At 44.9% G+C, this 19,996-nt stretch overlaps 1 protein-coding gene across 1 annotated transcript in view; it reads right to left on the reverse strand.

Moving 5' to 3' along the window:
• Nucleotides 1–1,777: 1,777 nt before the first annotated feature.
• arhgef17 (Rho guanine nucleotide exchange factor (GEF) 17) overlaps nt 1,778–19,996 on the reverse strand; it is a gene marked incomplete at its 5' end in the record, with an annotated part of 58,019 nt that continues 39,800 nt past the window's right edge. The window contains 21 exons of the mRNA XM_079731260.1: nt 1,778–4,232; nt 4,372–4,554; nt 4,700–4,795; nt 6,321–6,495; nt 6,960–7,108; nt 7,330–7,397; nt 7,506–7,592; nt 7,744–8,011; nt 11,474–11,593; nt 12,216–12,337; nt 12,574–12,677; nt 12,858–12,941; nt 13,170–13,243; nt 13,721–13,928; nt 15,036–15,154; nt 15,330–15,415; nt 16,011–16,120; nt 16,359–16,409; nt 16,610–16,786; nt 17,339–17,431; nt 18,083–18,199. Of these exons, the coding sequence (XP_079587386.1) occupies nt 4,030–4,232; nt 4,372–4,554; nt 4,700–4,795; nt 6,321–6,495; nt 6,960–7,108; nt 7,330–7,397; nt 7,506–7,592; nt 7,744–8,011; nt 11,474–11,593; nt 12,216–12,337; nt 12,574–12,677; nt 12,858–12,941; nt 13,170–13,243; nt 13,721–13,928; nt 15,036–15,154; nt 15,330–15,415; nt 16,011–16,120; nt 16,359–16,409; nt 16,610–16,786; nt 17,339–17,431; nt 18,083–18,199 (2,694 nt within the window). The 3' untranslated portion in view covers nt 1,778–4,029. The remainder of the gene's footprint in view (nt 4,233–4,371; nt 4,555–4,699; nt 4,796–6,320; nt 6,496–6,959; nt 7,109–7,329; nt 7,398–7,505; nt 7,593–7,743; nt 8,012–11,473; nt 11,594–12,215; nt 12,338–12,573; nt 12,678–12,857; nt 12,942–13,169; nt 13,244–13,720; nt 13,929–15,035; nt 15,155–15,329; nt 15,416–16,010; nt 16,121–16,358; nt 16,410–16,609; nt 16,787–17,338; nt 17,432–18,082; nt 18,200–19,996) is intronic.

Here is a 19,996-nt window from a genome sequence, read left to right on the forward strand (position 1 = left end):
GGTACAAAGGCACGAGACGGGTACCTGTCTCGTGTAGTTTGTCTCAGGTCCTGACTCCTAAGTCGTATTGGCTGGACCCTTCATTTGGCTTTACAGCAGCAAATCTCAATGGTTAAGACAGCTATCGCGTTCACCATTGAAGAAAAGTGATGCAAATGACAAGTAGAAAAAGTCAAACATTTCTATTCTGATAGACAAGAGATGGCCATTGGCCCATATCAACGCTTTTCCACCCATGTATGGCTGTAATAATACAGAGAATAAGTAAAGTAAAGAAAGTAAGGTCGTCTAATATAAAATGTATATATGGCTTTAAAGCATACACTCATAAGCTTGAGGCAAAATAGGCCCTTATTCAACTACAAATTCAATATATTCGGATCGTAGCTAGTGAGTTGGAACTTGGGATGCAAATAGATGACACATTATGAAGCCCGCATCCCGTGGTGACACAAGGGGGTGCCTGTGCTGCTCTTCTCTATCGACTGTGCGTCTTTACTCATTCGCCACTAGAGCTGCAGTAGTGCGCTTGCATGGATGTGAGCGTGCATTCACAACCACTGTACAGAGGTTCTCTGTTCGCGCGCGTGTGCTGTGTGCGTGTGCACGCAGATAGAGAGAGGATGTTGAGTGGACTTATCATATCACAATACACTTCATTGTTGGTTAGTGGGCTTAAGCATACATTAACATCGAGTTAAAACAAAAATGTCAGGGATACCCACTCAACTACAAATCTGAATGTTAATTCAGTAATACATAAAAAAATGTATTCCATGTGAATTTGTTGTATGAAGAAATAACACAGCCACATATAAAATATCACCAGTGAACTGTTTTACTTACAAAGAGGATGCCACAGCTACAAAACAGAAACAGCAACTTTTATGTAACTGATAAGGTATAATGATTACAAATGAGAAAGGATCAAGTGATAAAGCTTTTGTATAAATTGTATTACGGTTGTTATCATAATTTCCCTTTGCTAGAATATGTGGTGGTTTGCTAGTTTATGACCCAGCCCTGGCAAAAAAAAGGAAAAGCATGAATTTGTGATCTTTGAACAGTTTGGGGTCTAATCGCCATTTGTATCAATCTGATGACCATAGTGTCTATCATGCTGATCCTTCAGATATCATTTTAAGTGACAAACAAGAGGGGGATTACATAGGCTACATATGTATATAAATATGCCATTAGAGTCATATCAACAATTGAGGAACGTGGGTCTACTATTTACAGAAAAAGGCAATATATACCAATTATTTACATCAATAGAATCCCCAAAGGTTCAAATACAGGCAGAAATAACTCACTTATAACTTACTGCAAGATCTTCAGGGTGAGTTAAGAGGACCAAATAGAAATATGTTGACTGGCGAGCATTGCCACACTTCTAATACTGTCTCCTTTTAGCGGGGTTGGTGGATTGTTGTATTTTGTGTTTTATATCTAGAATGTGACTGTGTTAGGATCTGTATTTTTCCTTGTCAAAAAAAGTTCCATCTAATGATATATTCTTCGTTGAAATCTAAATTGGAGAAAAATCATGCACTTGAACCAAGGGTGAAAGTGACTGTACTGGTGTGAAATGGATTTTATTTTGCCTCAGAGACTAGTTCACATGAAGCTAAAAGTACAATTTGAGAGATTTAGGACCTGCCTGCCCCACTTTGTAGACAACAATGCCAAACTCTCTATTGGCGGTGATGGCACATACACGCACACTCAAGATAACACACTGCTCTTAAAAAAACTAGACGTATTACTCTCTTAACACTGTGACACAAATTTATAGATAATTGACTTCCAAAGCAGATGTGACTACAATTGCAAAAACATGCTGGGTGGGGTGAGGGGGACAGCACTTGGCACTGGAAACATACAGTCAACCATATAACATTAACATACATTATTTGTTTGGGAAAAGTTATTTTTTCCCTTCCTCTGTATCGTTTCATAGTTTGGTAGTGTTTAGCCTTTTTATTTGCAGAAGGTCATAAAACAATTCCTCACCTGCCTACATTCACAACATAACATTCATAGGTTCAGAAGGCGGCCGTTTCATTTACCAGGCGTCACATGTATTTTACACAAGCAGAGACTCCAGTACCTAGTCACCCAGCAGACAGCTATCAACACAGCTAATCCAATCAGCCCCTCACATTAGAAACCACTGGGGGAGCTAGCCCAATGCTAACACACTGAGGATGGAGTAAGTTTAAAGGAGTGGAAGGAGCCGGGATGGAGTGGAAAAGAGCGGGAGGTCTCAAAGGCTTTTCAGGGATCAAGTTAAACCACCACTTAACCCTTAAAACGCAGGGAAAGTGTGTTGGTTTGAGTGTCGGTGTGAGAGCTAGTCACCTCTACTTCAGAAACAGGGGGGGGGATTTGCGTAGGTGTCTGCGTGCAGTGGATTATGTTCTAGTCTTAAAACCGCACATAAATTTGTTCTTCTGACCTCGTCTAAATCTGCGGTAAGAACGGACACGCATGCATGTTTTCGTTTGATCCACAATCAGTCTTTTTTTTATCATAGGGCGTGTGTGTCTTTGTTCAGTCACTTGTTTTTGTTTAAGAGTAAGAAAATAAATCAACATTAAACCGGTTACAGAGTTTTGCCACAGAATGTGTGTAAGCTACGTACTTCCATAAACTCAGTGGTCAAAAAAGGCGCTTGAAAAAAATAATAAAGCATAAATACTGTACATGAATATCTTCCACTCCAGAGAGTTGGGGACTGAGCAATAGTATTTCAACTGACCTTCTGAAGGAGTGCTCTACCAATAGGCTTAAATACAATGGTAGGTAACAGCATACAATACAAATACATACTTGTATTTGTAGCCATTTCAGATGTATATCATTTGTACCGGTTACAGTGGTGGTCCATTTGATTGTATGGTTTTCCCCCAATGTAGTATACAGGAAATAAACAGACGCATTGTGATTATTTGTAAATCAAAACAAAAAAATAAGTCAGGTTTCTAATTGTAGATATGTACAAATCTTGTGTGTGTAAGTTTGTAAAATTATGCATGTGTGTACATCTTTGTCAAATTGCCATACCATATATTGCACTCTTCTCATGCTACCTTTCTAGGCAAGTGACAAAGAGTTGTGTTGATGGTGTGTCTCACCATCCATTAGAACAGCCTGAGGGCTGGCTGCTGTCTTCAAGCTCCACACCAGTGGATCCAAGGAATAACTGATCTCCGGTATTTTGGGAGGTCGAGTAGCTGATTCGACAGGACACCAGCATCTCCTTTTTGTTTATTTTGGGCTTGAACTGAAGTCTTGTAGATGTTAAGCACTTTGCTTAGCCGTGGGCTGCAGCCGCAAAATACGTCAGTAAACGATAAAGTGAAATCGACCCAAGAGGTCATGTTGTGCACGCTTTCCAATCAAACAACTCCCTTTTAGGTAGGAGTGCATTTGGTGGGGAGGCGGTGTACTGTGGTTCCTTGTTCCTGTTTCCCGGTCTCATGCTTTTACAAAGCTAGAGGGACGATAGAGTGGAATAAGACCTAGCAGCATATGCTTCACCCATGCTCCTTCAGGAGTTGACGTGTGTGTGACACTCGACCAACAGAGTCAATGCCTCCCACTCTATTTCCATCTTTCCATCCAATCCACTGTCTTTCTATCTTCAATACTGAAGGACGGTCACAAATTCCTCTTTGTTTTCCTCTCTCTTTGATTTGGGATGTGATTTTGTTCAGTGACTGGACAGTACTAGTAAGAGGACAAACACACACACGCATGGGATAACCATGCACAGGAGGAATGATGCACACAACATTGAAAAGAAGACACCTGATCCACAGAGGGAGTCTGTTCAGGAGACTGTCCATGGCCACTATGCACATGGAGACGGATCGCACCAAACACAAGACACAATAAATATAAATATTCAGGTGTAGGGGGGTCACACAAGGCAAAGGGCAGTGTTGTGTGCATTTCTAAAACAAATGCTGAGCTTGAGGGGTCAACAGGATCCTGTTGACAAGGGTTAATTGGTCCTAGACCCTAGACCCTCCACAGCAGCAGATGGTTGGTGCTGTCGTCCCGCCCCACTGTCTCGCTGCTATTGGTCAGCCGGAAGTCCTCGTAGCCGTCGCCCCCGGAGATCACAAGATGATTGGTCTTGGGAATGACGTGGTGTGTTGAGTCCCGCCTCTGGAGACTGCCGTGTCCTCCGTTGTCTGCACTGCTGCCTTGTGATTGGTTACCTGAGATTGGTGACATTGCAGAAAAAAGGACAAACACAAACTAATCAAATGGGAGTTTAAATTGGGATTGTCTTTTAAGTATTAGACATTGATAACACACCCGTGTTAAACAACATAATTTAACAGACATCATAGCTACCTGCAAATTCATTTGATGTTTTGGGGAAGTTCACGTCAAAGCCTTCCGGGAACTCGATGGAGGTCAGGAAGCGGACGTGGCCTGTGTGCCCGTGAGCAGACCCCATGGGCACCAGTGGAGACTTGAGAGTGGCTGCCCCAGTCCCAGAGCTCACCACTGGGATGGCCAGGGTGAGCACCACACCTAGAAAGGATTAGTTCAGATAAGCCCAGGGGTTTTCTCTTCCATTTAAATGAATGAACTCATAGTGATGTAAACACATGAAAACGTTCACATTCAAGCTAGTTACTGTGTGCTGTTGACAAATACAATGATTGTTTATGAATACCTGCACTGGTGCCGATCCAAAGTAGGTCTTTACAGGCCAGCAGAGCTGTGATTCTCAGGCAGGCCGCCTTGTGCTGTCGGATTATCGCATCCGCACCTCAGATAAGAAAATGTAATTATTATTATTAAAAATGTAAACAGTTTTTTTGGACCTTGTTCTGGACCGCTCTAGCCACTAATCCACATATCCATCCAATATGCCCCTTTCTACTGGATATTCCTCTGACAGAAGTGATATGGGCAATTTCCGTATGGATTTAGAGTTTCCCACTATTATCTCAGGTTTGGCCTGCGATAGTTGGATTTGGTGATAAACTTATTTCATGGATTAGGCTGCTATACAGAGTCGAAGCGCTCTCCAAAGCGCTAAAGGTCTCACCCTATCTCCAGTGTTTCATGGGCTATATGTTGAGCATACGGTATCCCTTTGTTACCTGACTCGCCAGATTAATTTTGTTCCACCTAGCTCCACTCATCCATCTGGGATCAATCCATTGGAGAGGTGTTTTAGAAAGCTGGGCCATAACAAAAATCCTTGCATATGATTGGATAAACCACTTGGACAAACCGTCATCTTTATTGACGTGCTACTTCAACCAGTCACATCGAAAGCAACCAGCGACGCTGATGAGAGCGTTCTCTAATGTTCTTTAAAAGAAAGAATATTCGCTAGATTGGACAACACGGATGAAATAGAAGCATCAATGTTGACGCTTGCTTCCTCGATGCAAGCCGCCATTGTTGTCTAAATCAAAACAGTCGCTTCTCCGCTACGACACATCTATACAAATCCCGCCCGGCGGTCCTGATTGGCTCGACCATTAAATCTTGTCCCCAAATCCCACCAAACGGGAGCGATCCCAGATGGATGAGTTGAGCTAGGTGGAACGAAATTCATCTGGTGAGAGTGAGGTTAATCCCTTTGTGCAAATGAGCTTTTGCTGTATGAAACAAACCCAGTGTCTTCCATCCCCCCACTGAAGAGTTTTCAGAAAAGTGAAAGTTTTCCCAATCAATACCTTGGCACCAAAGTAATCTTGATTTCCTTTTTCGTCTGTCCAAGTCAGGCTTTGAGTATCTCGGTATCAAGATAACCCACCCTCTTCAACAGCAATAAATTTAATTATGGTTTTACCTAAAGTTATTTTATTTTAAATTATTTATTTTTATTTTCACTTTTTGTTTCCTGGTGTCTTTGTATATATATATATATTAATAAAAGCAGCTTGGAAATATACACAATATGAGCTTGAGGGAAGCTCAGTACAGGGCATCGTTCCAAGTCTCAAGCAATCTCAAGCAATTGAGCTGTGGCTGCCACCTGGTGGTCTAACTATCCACCTCGCTATCTAATGCCTTTGTCATATAATGCTTTGGTCATGCTTTCATGGGATGTCCTGGGGCACAATGTATTATGAGAGATCATGGCCTTAAAGTGAGGTTTGCATTCTTGATGTAATTCATATGTACTTTTTAGTCATAAAGCAGACACTGTCCTCCAGAGTCATCTTGTTCAACGCCGCCTACTGGTAGACTTGCATACATTGGAGTTTAAATCCAGAGTGTGTGTGTGTGTGCGTGTATGTATATGTTTGTGTCTATTGAAGGAAGGCAACGCTTACCTGCCAGCATCTTGTGCACGGCCGGGGCCACGTCCACCTCCGTTAGGCTCTCCCAGGTCTGGGCGTGGTACAGCCTGACCAGGGCGCTGCCCTGAAGGGCCAGCCAAACCCCCTGGCCGTACGCCACCATGCATGTCACGCAGCGGCTGCTGTCCGTGCCAACCTGGAACCAGTGCTGGGGAGGGGCGGGTTCATTAAAATGGGAGCATGGGATGGATGTGAGAGTGAGAGAGAGAGAGAGAGAGAGAGAGAGAGAGAGAGAGAGAGAGAGAGAGAGAGAGAAAATAGTTAAGAAAAGAGAGAGTGATGAGTCGGGAGAGCGAAAGATAGAGCATAGGATGACGATCAGAGGGAAACACAGACAGAGAGAGGGATTTAGACGGCAGTTGGGACAGATAAGGGAAGAGAGAAATTACATTTTGTTTCTAGTGTCTATCATCCAATACACGCTGTTGCTACTGCTGCTGCCAAGACAACGACCCTGCGTTAAGCATTCCTCTGCATCCACCAGCCCATCACACACCTCTCTCCGTGTCCACTCCTCTATATCCGTACACTGCAAATTCCCCCCCCCCCCCCCCCCCCCCCAGGAGTCGCTACACCCCTCCATCGTGCTCCGCAGCCTGCCGACGGCCCTACCTCCTGCACCAGTGTGCTGGTGTTGATGACCAGCACTCTGTTCTGGGAGCCGCACCACAGCTTGCCGCCCACCGGCACCATCTTGGTGATGGGGCTGCTGGCTGTCCCCAAACCCAGTGTCTGGGAGGACTGGGCATCCCAAAAGCTTCCTGGAGGCGAAGGGTCAAAAAGTCGATCGCAGATTGGCAAATGGCTATGGCTATTCTGACCATTTCGGAAAAGAAGTAACGGGAACTAGATCATATATATAATAATAAACACACATATATATATGTATGATTACTAGATAATTCAAATAAAGCAGGGCTATACGTTTTAAAATGTGATTTTTTAACCCCCTTCCTTCCACACACCCACAGTTTGTGCTTACCGGCTTCTCTCTGATAGACAATGACATCTCCGTTGGCCAGTGATACAAACACTTTATTATCCAAATATCTGAACAACACAAAAGAATAGGCACATATAGAGTAGAGATTAATACACAATTAAAACTGCCCGTCTGCAACCCGACATGTCTTGGTGGACTCAGACCAGGAGACTCACAGTATGCAGAGGATGGAGGCAGAGTGCTGGATCTTCATGCTGTTCTTCCGGTTGCGTATGTTATCAGAGGACTGGTACACATGGATGCTACCCAGCAGACAGCAGAACAAAGAGAGAAACACACCGTTTATTACTTGTGGATGTAACATGCAAACGTGGTGTTTGTGTGTGTGAATGTGTGTAGATGTGTGTCTCTGTGTGTGTGTGTGTGTGTGTGTGTGTGTGGGTGCCCCCATACCAGCCGTCCTCGGTGCCCAGCCACACTGAGCTCTGGTAGGCCTCCGGGTCGATGCTCAGCAGGTCCTCCAGGCTGGCCCTGGTGAAGGAGCCCCGGGATGACCTCCGCATGGCGCGCCCGTCCATGGGGCTCTCCGGGTGGACGCGACCCGCTCCCACGCCCCCCGAAACGCCCGTGGTCCCGTAGGGGTTGGGGGCCGGGAACTCCTGCTCCTCCTCACTGCTGGTGGTCTCTGTGGCCATGTCCTTGAGGCCCTGGCCCTCCTCGTCTGTTCACGGAGGAGAGGGAGGGAGAGGGTATTAACCTACTGCTGTCCGTGAGTACATGCAAATGTGCACAGATATTACATTACTCTGTCCAAAGCGAATAACAGAAACCGGATTCAACAATCAAGAAATACACCAAAAAAGTGCAAGAATCATATAGCTGCATACAAATTCACACAACAAGAAAAGCAACTGCTTTCAAGAGCTAAATTATAGAAACAAGACAGAGAGACAGATTGAAAGAGAAATAAATTGATGGAACTTTTATCACCCTTTGACCTTACTAAGAGGCGGCTGCACAAGATCACAGCCTCATGCTGGTGCACACAACATGGACAGTTAGTGACATTCAAGAGGCAATGTCTCGCCTTGTTCCATGGAAGAGGCACACAAGGCCGAGGTAGAGAAAGCAGTTCCGTGGGGGGCTTCAACTGTGGCAAGTAAGGACATTGGTGCTGAGGTTGCCCCAAAAAAAAGAAGCCCCGTCACATCATCTTAGTGCAGAATGTTGATCCCTAATTACTCAGCATTTGAAGGACCCCTGAGTGCAATGGCTCACGGCTCAGGGGAGACCCCTAGTTCCAAGTTGGTTTGGACTCCAAACGTAGAAGAAGCGTTCTGTGGCCTTACAGCAGGCCCCGAATCTTGGTCTACCAGGCCCGACCCAACCTTTTGGGTCGGGCCTGTGTCGGACCCGACTATTGACAAACGTGACGGCTACATGACATTACTACTGCTCCAGGAGCATGGGGGCCAATTACGACCAGTGGCGTATTTCAGAGAAGGCAGTGCACAGCTCCTGAGACTTTGTACGTTATACAGATGTCACCCTGCCCGTTCCCCACGCTGTGTCCCTATCACTATCAGATCAGAAAACCTTTCACCTCTCTGCTGCACCATGGCTGCACTGCAACACATGCCTGCTTCAAATGCCTGACAGCACTGTAAAGCATTGCAATGTGCTAAACCCTGATACATTGCTTCCCACAGAAGGATATGGTGAAGAACACCATGATTGTCTCGCTGCTGTAACAGAGGATCTGAACTGATCCAACCTGGAAGTGAAACAGTTTGTGGACGGCTCCGCCTCTCGCAAAAAGGAAACCGTTCGTAATGAGCTTGGGTTTTCTGTAGTGAATCCCCATGAGACACTAGCCTCTGGCTCATTGCCTTCTAATCTCTCAGCTCAGGCTGCTGAGCCAATACCCTTGACAGAGGCCTGTAAACAGGCTGAAGGATAATCAGCTAACATTTACACAAACATCGCAATGCATTCGGCGTAGTACATGATTTTGGCACCCTGGACAGGGACTTCCTAACATCCACATGCAAACTGAGGCACCCACCACACCTTGGTTGCTGAGTTGCTAGAGGCGATGCTACTCCCAGCTAAATGAGCAATTTGCAAATGTGGAGCTCACACTCGCAGTAAGGAACTTGTGTCTAGGGCTGTGCAGACATAGTGGCAAAAGCACATGCAATATATGTACATGTATCTGTCCCTGACCCAGATATACCCACAGCACCACTGGCAGACCTCCAACAACGCGCCTCTGACAAGGAGAGGTCGCAATGGAAGAAGGCAGAGTGTATCAAAAATAGATGGTATATGGGTGGGGCCTCCCCAGCTGGCATTAACCCAACTATGCAAAGTTTATGCATGGGCACGACCATGTGTCAAAAGGGGGAATGCAGTAAAAGGACCCCCCCCCCCCCCCCTCAGATATTGTATAACATTGTCCTCAACTCTTATACACCGATGGGTGCAAGACGCACTACCAAAACCTGCTACAGGACCACTCCATAGCCTGAAACCCGGTGACTGGATGGTGGTGTGAGAGCTAAGGAGGAAAAGCTGGAATCACACAGGTGGACAGGAACTCATCAGGTGTTGCTCACCTGACTAGCTGCATCAACACCTGGTATGGCAACCAGCACTGACCTCGACCGCAAGGATCTGCAGAGGGTGGTGGAAACTGCCCAGCACATACCCAGGACTGGGCTGCCAGCCGTGCAGGACCTCTCTACTCAGAGATGTAGGGGAAGAGCCCAGCCTATACTCAGGGACCGCAGCCACCCGAGCCATAAACCTTTCACTGAGTTACTATACCGTCTGGCAGACGGCACATTAGCATCCGCACAGGAACCACCAGGGTCAAGGACAGCTTCGTCCCCAAAACCACCAAGACTTCTGAACTCTGGACTGTGATCACCCCACCACGGCCCAACAAACACACTCAAAATAACTTATAACTTAAACGGTACTATGTATGTTTACTGTGCATATATATATAACAATTTACAAAGTGATATTATCACTCTCGGTATTTTTACTCACTTTTATTTTATTTTAACGTATTTATTACTTTACCTGCACTGTCGAGGAAAGCTTAAACACTTGAATTTCATTGCCAGCAATGACTGCTACTGGATGCTTGTTGTGCATTTGCCTTAAAGAACTTAGACTAGAACTTGGAGTGTGTCCACTCTTAAGGGAAAACTACAGCGCTTCAACCTTTGTATGCTTATCGTGTTGTGTGGCCTCTCTGCAGAGACTATATTTATCTTATACTATTTGTACCCTTAATTATAAATAACTCCTAAAGGTCCCATGTCATGAAAATTTCACTTCATGAGGTTTTCTAACATTAATATGAGTTCCACTAGCCTGCCTATGGTCCCCCAGTAGCTAGAAATGGCGTTAGGTGTAAAACGAGCACTAGGTATCCTGCTCTGCCTTTGAAAAAACAAAGCTCGGAAGCGCCAATTTGGAATTTTCCCCGTATGTCGTCCTACGGGGACATGTTACCTCCCCTTTCTCTGCTTTGCCCGCCCAGAGAATTTGGCCCGGCAATGAGACAATGAATTGGAGCGTGCGAGTGCCACGTGTGTGTGTGTGTGTGTATGTGGGTGTGAATACACACAATGTAACGCAAGTGTTATACACTTCTTTGATATTTGGATAGCCGTTCTGCTGTTGGTGTTATGGCGCATAACACCAGTCTCTGGCATTTCCACAACGAGACTCGTAGTGGGGGTCACCTCAGCCATGGTTGAGAAGGAATTGGGGGAAAGGAACTTTGGCCTTGACTCCCTGAAGTACATGAACCGCGACATGGAGGAGAAAGGGATTGTTGCCCGCGATTGTCTCCCGCCGGAGCCCTGCTGCCCGCTGCCGAGGCACCACCGCTGCCAAGGCGGTGGTGACTCGGCAGTAAGTGGCTGTAATTCTGCAACAAGGCTGAATTTCTTGAACATCTTCAAGTACTGTATTAGGGGCCCACTAACAGCTATATAAAAGCTTTCATAAAGTAGCATGCCATGGGATCTTTAAGTTTATTCGGTTTGTCAATATTGCGTTGTCAATACATTTCAAAGAATTTCCTGCAATCTTAATCTCCAGCCATCGATTTACGGGTGAATGTAGGGATGTGCACACTGCTGTGTTGGGTGATTGTACTCACTGCCATAGCTAGATGAGATGGTAGAGCGGCTGGCTTGGCTCTGTAAGGTGGAGGAGGGGCTAGGAGAGTCTTCATCATCCGTGTCATCGCTGTCAAAGGGCACTATCTCCGCCCCCGCGCCTGTGAACAGGGAATTTAGAAATTATTCAGAAAAATATTTTGGGAGTTTTTCCAGTGATCAATGCCTTCATGAAGTCTAACGGAATATCTTCAAGTATACCTACTTATGTGGATCTCTTTCATACATTAAGCAAAATAAACTATCACAAAACAACAAGAAATAGTTCATTAATTGATCGATCAGTTGATTGAAAATAAGCTGCTTATTTATTTTGATTAATAGTAAAAATTGTAAGACTAGGAAATGCATTTCCTACAGAAAATGCAGTGAATGCTGTAGGGCAAAGTGTGGTTGAAAATATGTTTCAATAAAGTGACAGTTTAAGCAAGGTACAGAAAGGTTGACCAGCTCTTATTAAGGGAAAAGATTTGAACAGAGTTCAAAATTTTAAAGTCTAATTGGAGAATACAATGAAAACATGAAAATCATTAAAAAAGTGTAAAATAGTTGGAAACAAATCAATTGTCAGAATTAAACAAATAGCTACAATTATAAAGTTTGCATATATTTTGATAAAATATAGAATAGCTGAGCTGTTGTAGAACCCAGACGTTTGTGGCGCTGACAAAAGAAAGGCCCTCAACCTTAACAAACACATTGTGCACACATAAGAGAACACACCTGCAGGCTGATTGCTGAGCTCCAGCGATGAATGAGAGATGGATATGTGCAGCTGGGGTTGAGCATGGGCGTGGCAAGAAGATGCAGGGGGCGGGGCATGAGCGGGCTCCACTCCTCGATCCCTACGGGGTGAATAAGAGGAGTTACTGATGGTTGATGTAAAGTGAAGATTAGTCAAATAGTGGGCGGTAGATATGAATCAAATATTATTATTATTAAAAGTATCATCAAAAAGATGCATACACATTTTTTTTATTATGAATGAACTTGTATGATATTGAATATACACGCTGGGTGCGTGTGTTTGTTCATGGGCGTGTGTGTGTGTGTGTGTGTGTGCGTGTAGGTGTGTGCTGACCTGCCCTTCAGGCCCGGTACAGCAGCAATACAGATGATCCTGGCAGAACAGACAGCGATGCAGGCCTCCACTGTGGGCTCATCCTTGATGTTCAGTAGACACACCTGGAGAAGCCATATTCAACTCTTCTTACCATATTCAACTCTGATCATTGTTCCACAAATATTTGTTTGACGCCTAATGTCAATAACTTGTTTACACAGGCACAGCAATTCAAGCTAAATGGTTGGTCAGTTGTTTTCATGTGTTGAACTGTGAGTAGATTTGTGTGTATCTGCACTGACCTGTCCCACGTAGCCGTCACTGTTACACACCCACACCTCACAACCACTGTCTGGGCAACTGTGGCTGGGAGAGGCGCATGAAAACTACGGAGACAGAGAAACAACAATAACAACTCAGTGACCGGACTCTCTTGCAAATGTAAACACTTGCCGCCAAAACTGAACAACAGGCTGTCAAAGATAGCCGTGTAGTCTACAAAATCAATATTGATGAGCTGATGAGCTGTTGTTTTAAGGATAACTGCTGACAGACAGGCACATATACATTCACACACACACACACACACACACACAGCAGAGATCTCCCTTCACCTGCATTCCACTGCGAGTCTTCATAATTGGAATGGCTTTCAGAAACTCTGGGTCCCACTGGTCTTTGTTCATGGCTGGACACGAATAACAAAAAAAACACACAAAAAAGTAAAAGTGTCAGTCAGTAAAATGACTGCTCGTCTAAAGTGTAACAAATCAAGCTAGCAATTGAAAAACAAAAATGACAAGAAAGCAAATACTGAGCTACTACCACTACCAGTTTGTGTGGATATAGCGACATCTTCTGGTCAAATTTAGGTATTTGTATGTAGTCATTGTTTTGTGTGAATTCAGATACATTTCATTAAGGAGCAGGTTAAGGGAAGGAGGGAGGCATTTTGTCATAATGATGCTTACAAGTAGACTTTGGACATTAGCGGATCAAACCCAGTACCTTTCGGCTGGGATTAAAAAACCCTAACCACCACACTGTCCCCTGCCCCTTTTACCTAATTAGCGAAACCACACGTCAGTGTCAGATGGGCAGTGTCCTCTCAGTAGAACAGTTCCCTATCCTCACCCAGCTCGGTCTCTGACCTAAGGCCTCTCACCTAGCTTCTTCTTGGCGTCCTCGAAGGCCTGCTCAAAGTTGGAGCGGGCGTCGGGAGAGCTGAACTCGAAGAGGAAGCTGCTCTCGGCCGAGGCGGTGGTGAATTCTAGCTTGGTGGGCAGGAAGGTCATGCTGAAGGCCAGCGACTGTTTGTCCGAGAGCTCCCGGTGCACCGAGGCCATCAGGTCCTTGATCACCTCGTCCAGCGACTGCGGGGGAGACATTATGGGAAAGAAATTATTAAAGGAGATGGTTTTAGAAAAACGTGTGGTAGCTTAGAAATGTAGGATCGCAGCCAGGTCTTAGTTAATCAACAGTGTGGATGGAGAAATAATGCATTTGAGGAATAATATAGTGGAGATAAAGAGACAGGAATAAGAGGAGCATGACATTTAAACATCAAAACTGAAAAATATGTATAAATAAAATGACAATAATGTAATGTGGACAAAGTTATGTGCGGATGAAATGACACAGTAAGGAAGATATTAGAAAAATGTTTTGGCAGGGAACAACTGAACTTTGTGCAGTGGTGTGACAACCACTTCCTCGCCCTGAACATTAAGAGAAGAGTCGAGATGGGTTCAACCCCAGATCCATGGAGACCACTCACCAGTGGTTCCCCATCAACCTGGGTCAGTACATGACCACAGGTTGACCCTGACAGAAACCTGGGCCTACATATTGACAACAAATTGACATGGAATGTTCAGGTAGAAAAGGTCTGCCATGGACTTTTCCGGTAGAAAAGCTTTGCATTAGGGTCCAACAACGGCTACAATTCATCTGTAGGCTGAGGGTCTCCCCCGTCAACCACTAAGTGTTGCCCCTCCTCGCTCGTACACTAGTTAAGGGAATCCTTCAGTATGGCATCTCAGCCTGGTTTGGCAACCCCATTGTCCTCCTGACATGGGAGTCACACAGCATCCCACATGACTGGTCCAAAAACATTTGTCCGACCCCGCTCATGTCCTTTCCCCTGAGTACCAGCTTCTTCCCGCAGGCAAACGAACCCAAGGCTCAACAGTACCCTCGGAGCTCCTTTACCGCCCTGCCCATAAAAGCCCTAAATGGCAAGTTAGCCAGAGGCCAAGCACTGTAACGGTGCGTTTAACTTTGACTGTACACGGGTGCGATTTATGACGACTTCATGTTGATGAGGCTGCTTTACCCTTAATGCACATACTATGTACATCATTATGATGACAACACATGTGTTGGATGATGGGCAGTGTGCAATTGGTTGGTTGATGGCAACCTGCGTGCGCTGGTGCGTGCGTATGTGTGCTGTCGTGTGTGGGCGTGCGTTACAGTACCTGGTGTGGGAAGCTGAGGGTCTCAGAGAGTTTGCTAATCTGACCCAATGTATTCAGATCCTCATCCAATCGGCCAATCATCTTCTGGATGTTCTCCTTGTTTGTTGCCTGGGAGGAGTCTAACGTGCAACAAGCATAGTCAGTAGACTGCAGCATAGTGGATGCCTAATACTATACATTATGGGCAACATATAATAGGCCTCCCAAGAAAGTGAAGGGTTATTTCACTATATATTACATGAAAGAACTATTAACTGAAAAATACCAGTAGTAAAATTATAAGCAAGAACCTACTTTTCACCATCTCTATGTCCTCCAGAGAGAGTTTCCAAAGGAACTTGTATTTGCTGGAGGTATCGATCACACTAGCAGCAGAATACCTGAATAGGTGGTGATGAAACAAATGAACAAATGAAAACAGGAACAACAAGGGACAAAAATAATGTAAACCTTGGCAGCCTGGCAACATCTGTGTGTCCGATGCTCAACAGTAGGGGGCAGTGTAGGTCAGTTTAGAGTTTAACAAAACTGAAAGTATAGAAGACATTTGTGTATATATTCATGTGTTTACCTTTACATTTAGCCCCTTTAGCAGACACTTTTATTCAAAGTGACTTACAATAAGTACATTTTTCAGAAGAAGGAGAAACAATATATTGCTGTCAGTACAGTAAGGATGTTCATAGAACCAAGTGCAAAGCACTAAGAATTGCTAGGTTAACCCATTCCCTGTACACAACAAAGCTAGTTTACTTGCATTAGCAGCGTGCACTTATGTGTGATTATGTATGCATGTGTGTTTGTGTTTGCGCGTGTGTGTTTGTGTTTGAGTGTGTGCGTGTGATACCCTTGTGTGTGTGTCGACCCTTGTGTGTGCGTGTGCGTGTGATTGTGTGTGAGTGAGTGAGTGAATGCCTGGGCATGTGTGTGTGCAACCCTTATGTGTGTGCTTGATTGTGTGTGAGTGAGTCGTACAGGCTCATGGAACTGCGTCTCAGGGAGCCAGACTTCCTCTTGAGAGTGGTGCAGATGAGCAGATCGGTGAAGAGAAAGAGCGAGCGGTCCTTCCTGCCGCCCACGGTCTTCTACAGGGGGAGGGGAGAGAAGAGGCTCAGGGTGAGAGCAATGGAGAGAGTCTGATGCTGACCTCCCTTAGTATCACAGGGATACAATTAACCAGCACGCCGTTCAGCCTTGCAGGTATTAACGATTAACTTAACAAGCTTTGTGATCAGTGGTGTGATCTCGTAGATCCACCTTTGTGCATTGAAATCATTCAAAGTGTTTCATGAATCACCAAATACCAATAGAAAGTGTTCTTACCCCTTCCATGACCATCTCTTGTCTCAGAAACTTCCGCTGGGGATTCATAATCTGACACACACACACACACACACACACACTTTTGTTAAATCTCCACAATGCAAGCACCTTCAACAGACCCTTTTCTTGGAGAACAAATGCATTGAGCACAACCATGGTGGCGGCCATGGTAAACTACTCCAGCCTTTGTAAGGCTACGGGAAAGAGTGCAGGAGGAGGCCCCATATCCAGTGGTATCCAGCGTGTCTCACATGCTCCACCCCCTCGATGTGAGCCTCGATCTCCTGCATGACCCGGGTCTCCCGCTCTGCCTCCTCCGCCGACCGCCGCCCCTTGTTGATCTTCTCCGCCAGCCGCTTGATGTCCCGCTGGGCGTCCAGCAGGTACGGGTGGTCCGGGTGCTCCTCCGGGGTGTGCTTCAGCAGGTCCTGGAGGCGCGCGCACACACACACACACACACACACACACGCACGCACGCACACAAACAAAATGGAGATAATTTATCAGAATACTGCTGAGGGTGTGTGTGTGTGTGTGTGTGTGTGTGTGTGTGTGTGTGTGTGTGTGTGTGTGTGTGTGTGTGTGTGTGTGTGTGTGTTCCATGCTGAAGACAGTGCACTGCATGCACTACGAAGTGAACACGTGATATATATGTCCATGTAGTCATTGGTGCACATCCAAGATTACAGGCATACACAAACAAACATATTACATAACGTTTGTCTCACAACAAAATGCACTGGTGTCTACTGCAATCTCCCAAATAGGCAGCTTGAGGCTTATTGTGACTGGGCAACATTGACAACATTTATTTCATCAGAGTAAGCTTCTCCAATGGTTATATCCTCCTCGGAGTGATAGCACAGATTTATAGGCGAGTTATTCCCCATTAGCACACACCACCTCAGCCTTCCCCCCCCCCCCCCCCGGTTATCATGACGACCAGCCCATCTGCAGCAGCAGCAGCAGCAGCAGCTTACCTTCACCAGCAGCTCATAGCGGGGTATCCTCTGGACAGGCTTGATCATCAGGTCCCCAAGTGCCTGCTTCTCCCTGTTTTCACGCATGCTTTGCTGTGAGGGGAGGGACAGACAGACAGACAGACAGACAGACAGACAGACAGACAGACAGACAGACAGACAGACAGACAGACAGACAGACAGACAGACAGACAGACAGACAGACAGACAGACAGACAGACAGACAGACAGACAGAAGCATGGATGGAAGATGAACAGAGGAAATAAGGTATATTAGAATAATACAAGGACTATGTTCTTCACTTTCTTTGCCAGAAGGAGGTACAGCAGCTCAAGTATAAAGGTCCACATCTGGACATCGAAAATGTTGTTTTACCGTGGTGCAAATATACACATAATAGTATTCAACTCGATACTACATAATTTCCAACCAAACTCCGCTCAAACATGATTGGTTAATACTGCTTGGACTTCAAACGTAAACCTGTGCTTTTATTACCAAAACCCTCCAGATTCTGCATTCATATGCAGGTATCAGTTTATAGAGATTCCAACACAGGTGACCAGTTCATACAGTTGTGGTCAAAGTGAAATTCACTTTCAATCACTTTGACATAAATCTATTTCAGTTCTGTTTGAATTCCTAAAAGGCGCACATACTAAATCTAGAGGATCGTTGTGTTTAATGACTGCTAAAGCATTAGAGGAGAATGGGGAACACATGTTTGGATGGACAACACCCACCTCTAGGAACTTCAGGAACGCTGGCTTGGCCTCCTTCGCAATCCTCACCGCGTCTTTGGCATTGAGGAAGTTGTCGATGTACGCCGAATAAATATTAGCTAGGGTCTCTTTTGAGAACTGCGAAAGGGCAAAGAAGAGAACAAAAATAAATAGTTTGTGGGAGGGAGACAGGATAAATATAGGACTGGGGTGCGAAACAGGAAATAGCTTTAAGATCAGTCGTATAGAGTCAAATTTATGACAAAAGTATTGTCCGCAATTATTTTTTAAATCTCTGACGTAGCTGTGGATATGCATCTCTGGATCCCAGAAAAACAAAATCCAACGCATTTTTGCGAATTGTGAACGAAAACAGGATAGATCCCAGTTCACCTCTATAATCTGTGTGTGCAAATCATTAGCTGAATTGTATTCCTGAGTAGCTAATGCCTGATGATGATGTGCATGCCTTCAGCCCGGGAGGTCAACATACCAATGACTCATTAGCCTAGGTGACCCATTGAGTCTCCGCCACCACGACCAAATCAGGTCAAAACAGGACAATAATGCGGACATAAAGTCAGTCAGTCTGCGATGCCCACAGTAGTAGCAGCATGAAGCTGATATTAAGACATCCCTTGGAAACAAGTGGTGAGTTCAGAATGTCACACTGAGGAACTTGGAGGATGTATTGTAAGAGAGTACTTACATTATACCTACACTATCTAGGGAAACCATGCCCCAAATGTATTTGTTGAAAATGTCAAAAAAGAATGTTATAAACACAACACCTGTCTACACTCTCATAAACACACACATCCACACACACCTCAGACGGTACCAACACAGAGCCAGAGGAAAACTATAAATCAAGAACTCAAACGTGCTATAGGTCAGTTTAGCACAAATGCTCAGAGCCCAGATAAACACGCCTCAGGAAACATCATAGCCTTGTTTTCCCTTTACTCCCATTTCCATCCTTCCCTCCAACCGTCCATCATCCCTATCTGCTACGCTGTCCCCTCTCCCCATGCACAGCCTGTTGCTCCTCCTCCTCCTCCAGGCTTTCTTCGAGACGACAAGAGAAAGAGAGAGGGAATCTGTGCTCGGGGGAGGGGAAGTAATGAATTGCCACACGGAGCATAAAAAGACGAGGAGAGAAGGAATTAACATCACAAAGCTCTCAAAAAAGTCAGTTCCATAGCTCAAATTACGCAACCTCTCAAGAACCTTCTCATCTTCATCGGCTGTCAATTAAATATAATCAGAATGCTTTTAGGAGAGGTTTGCTTTTTACGTTGACAATTAGCCTCATTTTATATTTAACAGCTTCTTATCAGAAAACGGTGCAACATCTGCCTTACGCAGTCAATCAACACAATGATTTTTTTTTGAGGCAGACAAGACAAATACCATCCTATTAAAACAACAAAGAACACTAAATATTTCAAAATGAAATAACATGTATGAACTGTTTTGTATTATTTGTTGACTAGAGCTAAAAAACGATTATGAAAATGAAGTAAAAACTACTGCCCCGTGTGAGGCTCGAACTCACGACCTTCAGATTATGAGACTGACGCGCTGCCTACTGCGCCAACGAGGCTCTGAGCCACATCATCGCTCTGTTTCTTTAAGACGCAGCTGGAAGTGCTGGGGGAGGGGAGAAACAGGGCTTATCTCGCTGCTGTTCCTACTAAAACAGACTAGACTGCAGCCGCTTCAGCTGAATGCAGGGTCATGCTGTGCCTTTCTTTTACTCTAAACTGCCGTCTGCACATTAAGGACAATACTTAGTTTTCAATTCAATTGTACAACATTATCTTGGAAGGCTGTTGATGAATGATTCGATGATAATAGCTGATAAATCCTTTTTCGACAATAGATTGTGAATAATTAGATGATCATGAAACATCTCTTTGCAATGAATCTAAA

Source organism: Pollachius pollachius (genome assembly GCF_949987615.1).
Source record: "Pollachius pollachius genome assembly, chromosome: 3".
In the NCBI taxonomy this organism is placed as follows: Eukaryota; Metazoa; Chordata; class Actinopteri; order Gadiformes; family Gadidae; genus Pollachius; species Pollachius pollachius.